Genomic DNA, 12,969 nt, shown 5'->3' with positions numbered 1-12,969 from the left:
ATAAACTTTTCATTTTCTTTTTGTGTAATAAATTCCAGCTGGCTTGTGCGAATTAAATTGTTTTTGAATGGAGCCCAAAAAGGTTGAGAAGCACTTGTCAACGGTATTGTCTTGCTCTATTCAGAGTCTTCGTAATAGTATATAGAATATACATTGACATTATAGCAAGCTGCAATGACATGGAGAAGTTGTGCCGTTACATCGTGTGATGTCAAAAGGAATGACGAATCGCATACTCTTCATAAAATTCCTTCTGAAATTGCACAAAGACGACAGTGGTTTAGTGCCATAGGAATCTCGTCGACCAAGATACAGCAGAAAATATTTTTGTATGCAGTAAGCATTTCAAGAAAAGCGATTTTATTCGTCATCGTAAAGGAACTAGCAAGCGTCGACGACTTAAAAAGGGTTGGTGGCAATCATCTCTAGCAAACTCTTGTGTATATTTATAAAATGTTCCTTTGTATTTATTGACAGAAGCTGTACCTTCGTTGGATCTTACAATGAAGTTCTATAAAACCAAGAACGTAACAGATCACAAATTGACTATAGTTTTGAGCATGTGCTCCACGATACAAAAAAGTTACTCTCGGTCAGCAAAAGAGTGGATCTTGAAGAACATGTATGAAATGAAGACAAACCACTATGCGAGAGAGCTTTTGAGGCGAACTACTGAGAATCGCACTGGCATCAACTTTCCCAGTAACATTTCAAGAAGTGTGCATCCAGTCAGCATTGCACCAGAACCAGCCCCCTCTAAAGAGGAATTACTTTCAAAACGTCGTTCTAGAACGTGACTTACTTACAATACATCCCTATCTTCGAGTTGAATGGCATGTGGTGCAGTGCTGCGTAGCTTACTAGCTCAATTTCATTCTTCCACACTGCCTGACTGCCCCGTTGTAATACCCTGGCTATATAGTCGGCTATATAGTCCTCGGATGTTTCTTTTTTATTATTTATTTTAATAAATAACGAGCAAGCAAAGTAGTGATGTATCAGGCACAGCAGCCATTCGTGGAATATACAATGTAAACAATTAAATAGTATATTCATATTGAAATGAACCCGAATATTTGCGGCTGACACTCGTCAGGGGTAATCGTCAGCAACTAGTAGAGAATTGGAAAGAACATCGTATATCAACAATCGTATCACAAAATATGACGTCACCAGCATGAAATTTCGATTGAGAGAGCGTTCAATGTACTATTTTTAGGTGGTACACGAACTCCTTTTGTTGACAGAGTTTTGATTGGTGTATTTTGATAAAAGTTGATTCCAAGGCACACAAATGGAATTGTGAACGGCCTCGCGCTACGACTCGAAATCGGTCGTCTCGATAATTATTCGCACAAATCGGATTATCCAACAGATGTTTGCCGATGGCAGAATTAATGGCCTTTGATCGATCAGCATCAATCTTAAGTGGATGAGTTAAGGGTGAGCTTTTCACATCGCGTGACGCACGTGTTCTGATAAATCTGGGGACATGTTGGTTTATGCGGTCCTGCAGACGTCTTGACGTTCTTCCCACGTAGCCACAATCACAGTGGCACCTATATTCGTACACTACATTACTTTGTTGAAGTGCAGGAAGCACGTCTTTACGTGTTGAAGGGAGCAGTTGTGTTGTTGTGAAAATCACATTGGTTTTGACTGTGTCGTAACATTTACTGACAGCAGAAATCAATTGTTTTTCAAAGCGGGTGGAAATGGGGCCAATCCAAGGTAGATGGATATTATCATCTTTTATTGTTCGTGCGGTGGGCTCTGTTCGTTTTTCTGCGTTGAATTGCGTTAATTTCCTCTCCATGCCGCGGCTGATGACGTGTTCAGGGTAACCGTTATCAAGTAAGATTTTTCGGATGTAGTCAAGTTCTAAACTCAGTTTGTTACCCGAACATATCATCAACGCTCTATGCACGAGTGTGCCTATGAGGTTAATTTTTCTGCGTCGAGGACTAAATGAATTCCAGCGAAGGTATTGGCCTGTGAATGCCAATGTAAACAGTTCCAGTTCACTGTCTAGTAATACAGTAACAGAACTGATTTCGACTTATATAGCATAGCCGCAGTATTATCAATCACAGTTCGTTTTCTATCGGCCATTTGAAACCGACATACAGTCCATCATTACTAGGGTACTTTTTCCTTATAGCAGTCACGATGCAGGCTGGCAAGGGCATCCTGTTTTTGCTACCCAAAACGTCACCATCAATAATCCATTCCAGTGTGTGTCGGGAAGACACCAAGCGATATTGTCTGCAATTGGAAAATATCAAAGTATATTGCAGCAATAAAAAAAGTGCTGATAAGTAATAGCAGCATATATATGACGGAGAGTATAATGCTCCCAATTTATAAAGTGTAGGCATTTATATAAAAGCATGCGAGAAAATGTAAAGAATGCAGGAAATTGCCGTTTATATCCAGGAACCGTGACAAGTCCCAAGACCCTGTCGCATACATATAGGTCCAATAATAAACAACACAAAATATTCTAGGACCCACTTGTTAGAAAACCTTCTGCCAGGACCATGTGGTTGATTGTTATTATTCCAATTTTTTCTGTTCACTTTGAAAAACGTTTCAAGAATGGAGGGATGTATAGGCTATGTAGGAGAAAATCGTCATGTTCTGTTATGCAAGTCGACCCTCCATTCCCCAGAAGCTCCATTATTTGTTGTATTTCCCTGCAGCAGACGCGCTCGTTCTGGTTTGTCATGGATGCACAGTTCAAGCAACTGCACCATTCATTGTTGTCAAGTGTCCGAAGTTGACTCTGGTTTTCTGACGATTCCTTTGACCAATACAATGAGATTGATAAATTGCATTCAAGAAACACAGGTACAATACTTACAGAGACATGAGTTTGTGCTTCTATAGTTGCAACAAGACGGGCGAATTCCTCCTCTGAATATTGTGGCTCGAATTGATACGGCAGGCTCTCACCAAATATCGTGTTATCATCGAAATCTTCCACATCCGTATCTTCATCAGAAGTTAATTCATCAACAAAATCTTCATCCATACCATTAATAATTTTTAACCAATTTTATGTTAACTACGTGTCAAAGGAATTGCATGAATGAACTGATAGAGACAGAAGATTCGTTTGTGAAACTGAGAACAACAATGATACGATAAAAATTTCCACAACAATATTGGAACTTTGATGAGAATGAAATAATGTTATTTTCGTGTTGATTATCTATACATCTGTGTCTTGAACAAGTAAACTAGACCGTATCAAGATGGTTGCTATGCCATGGGTAAATGATGAAAAATATCCTGTGTCTGTCTCTTCCGCAAGACCACTACTCCAAAAGGTTGTGCACTGTGCAGTCATTAATACATCTTGAAAATGACAGCTGTATCTGCATCAATGTACAACTGTAACGGCATCTCAGTATCATTCAACCGGCAAATACTATAGAGTCATGACAAGCTCCAGACACAAATCCTCCTGACCTAAAACCGTACGTTGAGCGCCGCCTTGGTGTGCAAGACATGAGTCCTTCATAACATCGACAGAAAACTATCTAAAGTTCGTCTGCGTAATCGCGTCGAGCAAGTGCGGCGATGAAGTCATTGTGCCATGTAACGGGTTAGGAAATTACCCGGAGCCGTGACTGCTGCAGCCGGGTGCAACTCTGGAAATTTCAATAAATTGCAGCTCCATTACGGTGGCGTTCTGAAGAAAACGGCTGCGGCCAAAATTTTTTTTTCGATCTGCCCTTCAATTTGAGACCACATCATTTTTTGAGTGCAGTGCCCCTTTAAGTGGTCTACGGTCGTTTTACCTAGTGTTGCACGCTCAAATATCACTCAAACGGCTTGAATAGTGTAGGTGATATAACATCATATTAGTTTGTACACATATGATATGGCACATGACAACCCCCATGTTGTGAAGTTCGATTTTGTGCCATCCGACGTCGCGAATCTTCAATTGTAGCACAACACTTAATTGGCATAGTATGGCTCCTTCAAAATTACAATTGGAAATATTGGATTATTATGGTTTTAATCGACGAAAAAGGTTCCCGACCTCTGCTGTAGGCGAAGAACAGAATGATTATCGTCCAGAATCTATAGTACCCGGCAAATAATTCTGCCAACCTTTTTAGGATTGCGATAATGCTTCGGACGAGGAAGGATGTCCCCATTTCAGCTGTAAAGATGACGGAAATCTGCAATATATTTCACGAGATAACGTAAGGCTTAATGTTTAGTGTAAAATCTATTGAAATTCGTGGGCGAAAATTCAATCAGGTTTTAAAAGATATATAATTAATTTCCACAGATCCCTTAACACGAGTTAAGAGCAATTCAGGAAGTTCAAACTTCATTTCACTCTTTATTCGCCGAAAGCCCTATATAGTTCCTTCACGATTTTGCATACATCCAACCAGGGTTGAAACCAAGTCACAAGGCTCCGAGTCACAAGTCAATCTCACTTTTATAGTTTTGACTCGAGTCAAGTCGAGTCATTTCCAATTCACCACCGAGTCTAGTCCGAGTCCAAGTCATCGAGCAGAGGTTCGAGTCCGAGTCATGGTATTATGACTCGAGTCCGAGTCCAAGTCATTGTGTTGACTGCTCGGTTTCCAGTTGAAGTCTTGTTAAAGCCACCTTTGTAACTCTGTTTGGTGATATCGAATGGCTCGCATTTATTATATACTGATTTTCCTCACTTTTAACAGTTTCCGGTCGCATTTTCAAGTACCAGTACCAATAGACGAAATCACAATAGGGTGGTTATTTTACTATTCTTCGAAATTACAATGAAATGTCGGTCTTGGCCGTCTGAGTCTTTAGTCATATGACTCGGCTCGAGTCATGCGCAATGACTCGAGTCCAAGTTGAGTCAATACACAGATTGACTCGAGTCGAGTCATTTCCGTATTTTGAGAAAATGACTCGAGTCAAATCGAGTCATCAGAAAATCGTGACTCGAGTCATTGCAACCCTGCATCCAACTCAACTTTTATCGTGAGGCGTAGTAAAAACGGTTATTGAGTCGAATCAAAATTTGTGCGGTAAATTTTGGCAGTAAATCAGCACATGATGACACATGACGTAGGTCGTAGATGCAGGCTTCTGCTGGTGGTTCAAGGATTAATGGCATTGTATATAGAAGCAAGAAACAAAGGTCATGCGTCAAGCAGGTGACGCTTGATTAGTGAATGATTGTGAGACCCGACATAACATATTAACTATATGACGCATGAGTCTTTCATAGATGTTCGGTTAAAATAAATCGCTATACACCATCATACTAAGAAAATGGAAAACACTGATCAAGTAAACGGGTTAATAACAGAAAGAAAACATTAAAATGAACTGATACCTTCGTCGATTTGAAAAATTACAAATAACAGATATGTACAATTCGATTCAGCCAGTGCTGCGGCAAATATTTGTTTAAGTAATGTCGATGGTGGGATCAACAAACTTTACGGAATCGCAAGATATTAATTGATATACACTACATGCATGTTCTATCTGCGGCTGCTGACGTGAAGTCAACATCAACGCGATTCAAATTTCGACAATCATCTACAGGTGTGCGACGGAATTAAAGATTGCAAGTCCGGAATAGATGAATGTCAGCCAGGATGCATTGAAAGTGCTTTTTCCGACGAAAAGTCGATGATAACCAGTAAAGCGATTCTTGCGCTAAGTTGGATAATAAGTAAGCCGGTCGACAAGATGTTACTCTAGCGAATTTGCAATTATTGTGACATTATCAGAGAAGCTAGTTGTGCTGATACAATAAAATTGATGATCAATGACTCGCCGAATGGAACGATATTTTTTATTTTAGGAAGTAGTAATGTATCGCTAGGATCAAACCACTTTGGTGTTGAAACTGTGAACAAAATTACGACTTTTAAAGTTTATGCTGTCCATATTACTGTGGCAATTAATTAAGCGACAACGAACGCAAAATCCGAACGTAGAATAGCTAACCACAATTATCATGAGTGCTGTTTATTTTTCTCAGGCTTAGGGGCGGTGATCGGGTGTACGGCCGTGATAGTGACTACCATGCAAGCGGTGATCAAACCAATGATGTCCGATAACGTGGCAAGCACTTCGAGACGAACCAAGCTCATTAGCAGATTGATATTAAGTCTATCATTCTCTGATTTACTGGTGGGGGTGAGTATAGGATTTAAGTGCCATTTGCTATCAGAAATCTACAATAAGTATGACTTTTTATAGATTTATGCATTTTCGATATCCATAAAGGCTTCGCAAACTGACAGCGACTATTGTCAAGTCGATCGTGAATGGAGAAGTAGTAGCACTTGTTCAGCATTGGGTGCGATCATGCTTATTGGGTCCGAGCAATCCGTCTTCACAATGGTAATCATTGCAAGCCACAGACTATACTCTGTTATGAGGTTTGTGTTGCTTCCTCTATGCTGAAATATTTAGGCAACTCTCGAACAGGGATAAGTGTAACGCAGGGTTGTATTTCTTGCCGTCTAAATTGGCGTGTCTGGTCGATTCGATCACAAGTAGAATATTTCATTTCGAATCGAGATGATTTGTCGAGTACCATCTGTTATGGTATCATAACTGTAATAAGGATGTCGATGTTTGAGATATTGACCCTGTTGTTCGTCACAAGTCAAATAATGCCAAGGGTACAGCTCGGCTTTTCCGTCAGTAACTCACGGAAATGGTGTTTCCACAAAAATTGCGATTTGCTCAGCGATTTGGTTACGACATTATCTCTATTTATTCCGAAGTCAATTAACGGCCGTGACGAGCACAAAATTTGGCACAAATGATGTCAATCAAAACCACCATGGTACTGATTACAGTGATATAAATATTTTTGTACTCGTGGCCTTGAGTTCAGCATTCAGACAAAGTTTGGCATTGTGGCGTCGTGAAACTTTCTGGAGAAACGATTCCGCAGCTCAGGAGCAAGTGAACAACAACGACAAGAGTGAGAGAGAGTGCTCAATCGGCAGAAAGGCAATGCACTTTCGTTGTGTCCACACCATTGTAGGATACCATGCATCATAATGCGACTCATGAATCAACGCATCTGTGCTGCAGCCTTAGTATGCATACTGTGAGAAAATCGAAGAAAATAACTATGAAAATGGCAGTAAACATCTATTCAGCAGCATTCTTGATTGCGGGTAGACCTTGTAATGTTTGTCACTTTTATGATGTTTCATAGTTGTGAGTTGTGAATATATCGTTCAAATGCCAATAATTTGGAAGATCATGTATTAATATATCCACGATTTTCAGATGATTATCATTGTTTTCAGACCGTTTTCTCGGCCAGGCCTTGTGGTCGCAACCATGGCAGTTTCGATTTCATGGTTTGTATCGATATTGCTTGGCATAATCCCCCTTATTCCACATATTGAAGATTACTTTGTGAGCAGCATTACGTAAGTATTCACTCATATTTGCGCGACTGAACACGCTTGTATATACTTGTGACGCATTGTAATATTCTGTGGCTGCAACATTTCAAATTTTGTATTTCGTACTTTATGATCACGGTAGGATTACTGTAATTGATTTTGAGGTCAAAAATGGGAATGTTGTGAGTTATCACATAGTTCACATCGGAAACTATTTACATCTATTTTTACAGCTGCAAATAACACCTTGACCTGACTGAAAATGACATATGCCATAATTCAACAGATAAAGAAATTCCAACATTTTCAAGATGACGTTGGTATTAATAATTGCTACATAATTCGCCTACAAAACTTTGTAGTTGATCGGGGGTTAAAGACATGTTACCGTAATTTAATGACGTGTTTGCGATCGCATAACTAAAGGGTGCGCTACCCGCACACCAATTGTTTCTCAACTTTTATGCTCATATATTCTCATATTAAAGGTTCAACGAAAACCGAATGTTCAAGGTTTTAAAGTATCATGATATTCAGTATATGGATAAGTGGCTCAGCCTAATCGAAACTACCACCCAGCCTCAAGATGAGTACGTATAGCAGCATGAGCTAATATTATAGTTAACCCTTTAATAAGTTCTTCAAATTAATTTTCAGATCTACCGAGTGGGATCGATTAAAGAATATGATTCTTGACGTAAACCCGAACATGACAGTGGCGTACGAATTCGGCTACTATTCGAGTCACGGTGTTTGTCTGCCGACTTTTTTCCCCGATCCATCCGTGGACAGGGCTTGGGGATATTCATTCTTTCTGCTGCTGCTGAATTTCGTAGCTTTTCTGTACATGCTCGTTTGCTACGTTCTATTGTTCAGGTAAAGCATTGTCGTTCCAAGTTGACGGGAATAATTAAGTAGCTTACGCTGAACGTGGTCGAATACTTATCCCGTTTGTAGTTCGGGGTCGACTTTATCATATGCAACCCTATTTTTGCAGACACGCCATGGTCACTTCCACCGCGATTGAGGCGAACTCCAGCGAAAATAAGAATAATAAGGAAAGCAGGAGACTACAACGCAAGCTGACAAGAATAGTGATATCTGATTTCCTTTGCTGGATACCGATTTGTATCATCGGTTTCTTGAGTTTCAATGGTGAGTAGAGCACGTTTAGCATATGCTATAAGTATAAAAGCGTGATGGGCGGTACCCGTGCCAAAATAGCTTGTTGATTTCACTTCAGAATATACAAATAGTCCAGTAAGACATATTACCGGACTGTGACTATAAAAAATGTTAGCTTCGTACTTTTTACACTTTTACAATGCTTACGTAGATTCCTGAAATGTCTTTCGAATGGCTCAAAACATTTTAACTGGACAAGAGTTCATGCGGTATGTTCTGATGAGAATATACTTTTTCCTATTATTCAAATCTTTATGAACGCTATATTCTAAACAGGAGACGCCTTTGCTCCTCATATGCATTTTGCTGAACGAAAACGACTTTTATCGATGTAGCGATTCTGCATATTCATTATAATCTCGTCCATTGGTTGATAAAAATGTACATGATAATCCGAAACTTTCCTCCATTCGACATCCTGCATATTCCACCCACCACAATGGAGATGCTTCCCCGTTAAAATCGTGTCAATATCCACTTTGTAAATCAGGAATTCACACGTTTTCAGTTCACCGATATTTCAGCTCTAGGATTTAGTCAATAAAACAATCAATAAATTACTAATGCACACATCTTTTCTATTTCGTACAGGGGTTGACATACCGAAAGATGTGTATCTGCCGGCAGGTTTGCTGATCGTGCCAATAAATAGTGGGTTAAATCCGCTGCTCTATTCGGATCTCCCTGAAATAATTTGGAACAAGATAACGAGAATCGTAAGACCGCAACCGGCTGCGGCTCCGGGTCAGACCGAGGCGGTGTCAATGACGGAGCGATGAAGTGTAATGCTGGGACAGGAGCTGTGACCAAAGTGTTGCGGACACTGAATTATATACTTGTAAAATGGAGATAAAATGTCCGTCATCAATCCTCAGAATAAATGATCATGTAAAGAATTTGGCTTTAAGATCATTCGATTTCTCAGCGGGTTATTCAGATGGCAGGTAGTCACATTTTATGGGTGCTCACCGGAGATAGTTGCTTGCGACGTACAGGTAATTTTTCGGAACATTCCTGAAGGTTTTACCTACTTTCACTGTACTTACTCCAGTCGTTTTATATCTAGACTGCATCCACTTACACCCTTTTCATAAGAAATATATACTTTCTAGGCTGTGTAGTCCCGTGTATCACGCGAACTGAATATACTCCGACATGGTAAGGAAATGCACATGCACATATTTGTAGTGCCCCTAATAATGTTATGCTAGTCACGAAGATCTATCTTACAATTTCGAACATGACCCCTCCTGATAACGGCCTAACGCAGGGACGGGCAACTTTTCCGGTCGGCGGGCCTGATGTGGGAAAATGAAGTACTCGGCGGGCCGGATTACCAAATTGATACATGAATCGCGCATTTATCCACCTATACAAGGAATAAATCGTGTTTAACTTCAAGTTTAAAACATAGACACCAAACACAGTATTTGATGAATTTATCAACCTAATGTACTTCAATAGCTGTTGTAGTCAATCAGTCATCTGTGGTCAATGAAAGGTGCCAACTTTTTCTTTGAATTCCGGCTGCATGTCGTATGTAGAAACCTTTCGTAATGACTGCACGTGAAAATCAGTTAGATTGGAACGTAGCTTTGTCTTGGTAACTCTAAAATGCATAACAGGGGTCAAAATGACCCAATCGGAGCAATTCATCATAACTGCTTAACACATATTGCGAATTAACTCCTGGATTATCTTGACTTTCTAAGCTTTTTATACTTAGACATGATGTGAAAACAGTTGTTTTGTAAAAATTTACCTTTGACAAGAAAAATGCATTTTTCATAAAATACCCCGAAATGCATAATAGGGGACTTTTTGACCCGCAGCAAATTGACCTAGGAAATACGATGATTCTGGCTTGCTAACACTTTCGCTTGCAATAACAACACAAAGATTGAGGTTGACTTGGTTGATCCAAATGGTTCAAACATATACTTGCAAATGACAAACCCGCGGATGACCTCTAGTTGTCTTTAAAATCTGCTCGACATCGCAGCCCTAAATGAATATACCATATTCAGACAACTGAGAGAAGTATATCCTGATAATCAGAGGGAACAATATACAAAGCGACGCGGTTTCATAACACATATTGATAACTGCCTCATTTTGCCTCACATGATCACAAGACAGACGTTTTTAAATACTTGCTAGACTATTTTTCAAACTTTCAAATTTCATTTCTACTTGAACTACTTTTGACATTTCTCAGAAATTGCTACTTCTGTAATTGAGTAGAATTTTATATCGTCCATAAAATAAGTTCATCTACGTGAACCTTTCATCAACTTCATAATTTTCGATCGGAATGACATTATGAATGTGTGGTATTCTTCAAGATATTTATTGCGTTTGATAACTATAATGACAGCGTGTAGTGATGCACTATGTTTTCCGTTCTGCGTTTCAGAAATTTGGTTTGTTGTACTGCACTGCACCACAATGACATCATAACGCGGGCATGAAAGTGCATGCCGAGCCAGATAGCATTGAGAGTATGAATCGTTACATGCGACGGATGCTATGCCAGCGAATTTGAATGTTGGTACAAGATATATAACAGGTTATATATTTTGTGAGCGCATGTACTTCCCGCATCACAAAAACGACGTAATTATCTATTCTTCCACAGTTAACATCTTAAAACTAATACGTAATGCTTAGGTCAGTACTTCTGAAACGTTTTGCTTTGAGATTTGATAATAATCAATCTACACGCGACCGTACGGTAAGCAATAATGTTATCGACATTTATATAGACAAAGCTGCTTTAGAAAGAAACCTTCCTATGCAAACACCAAGCACTAGTTTGGTGACTGAACAATGGATTAAGTGAAACGAATAAACATCTACAAAGACTAGACGAGATGAACACGCCTTTTAATATGATGGCAGTACAATGCCAGGGTGCGCTTGCCATATGGCCACATGATACTTTTAAAATAAGACGTGTGTCATATGGTTTCCACCCGCGATATGTATCAACAAGAACACAGACGAATAAGGTATCCTCCAAAAAGGCATTTTACCGGCTAAATATTTCCAAGTGCTTTTGCTTTACAATTTACACAGTCGAAGTCTCAATGCAAATTAGACACAATTTAGGGATATTCCTGTAAAACTTCGCAGAAGCCTGTTTAATTTGGAATGCCTATTATCGGATCCGCCCGTGGTTATTTCGAGCGTGTATTATTTATGATACGCAGTATTTGTATCTCATTTGATACAGCTTGCTTAAGACGTATAGCACATACCACAAAAAAAAGTCAAATCAATTTTTCCATTCCATCAAAGCGAACCCGGCCGTCTGCACATATATTAAAGTATTTTTTTTTTAACACCTCAGTTTTATTATGTGACCTTTCATTGTTTCGCGCATGTTCGTGTTGTAACCTTTAGCGTTTCGTCCATAATAAACATCTATCAACTTACAATTAAGTCAAGATACCAAAGCACGTCACCGCCAACTACCTTGGTTGGTAGGCTATCTATGATAGCTCATAGAGAAACGCGTACTAGGGAAATGATCTCACCAGATTTGACATTGATAGGCCTACTTATATTACTCTCCAGTCCACCTACAAGACACGCGAGATAGATCTTCCAATATAACAAATATTAGACCAATTGTTGCACAATATCATCCAAGCAAATTGTGTATTATTAAAGCATAATCACGGAACAGAGGTTTAAAACCTTTGCAACCTCAATTTCTGACTTGGAAATGTTCCACGACCCAACTCTAAATTTTGTTAGCTGATCACTACCAACGTTGACTCAAGAATTCCCACCGACGTGTTAGAGGTTTATACGGGCACATCCTTGTCACTCATTGGCGTAACGTTGTCTTAAAATGCCTAAAAGTGGGACGTGTCACAAGTCGGCAGCTATGAAATCATGGTGTATATTATCATTGTAGTCCGGAAGCACCATGAATAACACAAACAAACAAAGTACCAAAGGTCAGCACAGGAAATTCTCACGACTTATTAAATTAGGTCACTATATATGTCTCAAGACAAAAGAGAGAAAAGCGTGTCGACACTAAACAGTCTTCGTAATGTCATAAGCATAACCAATCTTACAACATCAATCGGTCAATCGAGAGTACTAACAAAGTTATCGATGACATGACCTGTAAAAAACGATTTAAAACGTTGTTATTCCATCAATTGGCGATTGATTGCATCCATGGCTTAGCCACAGATACTGTTTTGCGACCGACAGTCTTAAAATTGCAGCATGGCTTACAGCGTATGGCTTTTACATATGGGTGAATAAAATGAGCTCGCACATAACTGATTTTCCGTGCATTGAATTAAATGGAATCATTACTATGTGGACTGATTATATTTTGTAGTCAGCGCAATAA

General features: G+C 39.4%; 1 protein-coding gene across 3 annotated transcripts in view; it reads left to right on the top strand.

The window, feature by feature from the left end:
• The window catches only part of LOC145447306 (uncharacterized), a 168,161-nt gene extending 158,674 nt beyond the window's left edge, over nucleotides 1–9,487 (top strand). For all 3 annotated transcript variants that reach the window (XM_080325750.1, XM_080325743.1, XM_080325739.1), the window contains exons 32-40: nucleotides 4,134–4,220; nucleotides 5,572–5,701; nucleotides 6,014–6,171; nucleotides 6,235–6,416; nucleotides 7,305–7,430; nucleotides 7,895–7,996; nucleotides 8,064–8,282; nucleotides 8,404–8,561; nucleotides 9,183–9,487. In XM_080325750.1, coding sequence (XP_080181876.1) covers nucleotides 4,134–4,220; nucleotides 5,572–5,701; nucleotides 6,014–6,171; nucleotides 6,235–6,416; nucleotides 7,305–7,430; nucleotides 7,895–7,996; nucleotides 8,064–8,282; nucleotides 8,404–8,561; nucleotides 9,183–9,370 — 1,350 coding nt within the window. In that variant the 3' untranslated portion in view covers nucleotides 9,371–9,487. The remainder of the gene's footprint in view (nucleotides 1–4,133; nucleotides 4,221–5,571; nucleotides 5,702–6,013; nucleotides 6,172–6,234; nucleotides 6,417–7,304; nucleotides 7,431–7,894; nucleotides 7,997–8,063; nucleotides 8,283–8,403; nucleotides 8,562–9,182) is intronic.
• Nucleotides 9,488–12,969: the final 3,482 nt, after the last annotated feature.

The sequence above is a fragment of the Botryllus schlosseri genome, chromosome 1 (assembly GCF_051294905.1).
Source record: "Botryllus schlosseri isolate E-star chromosome 1, Bs_hap1, whole genome shotgun sequence".
Classification (NCBI taxonomy): Eukaryota; Metazoa; Chordata; class Ascidiacea; order Stolidobranchia; family Styelidae; genus Botryllus; species Botryllus schlosseri.
This window is presented reverse-complemented; position numbering and strand designations above follow the sequence as displayed.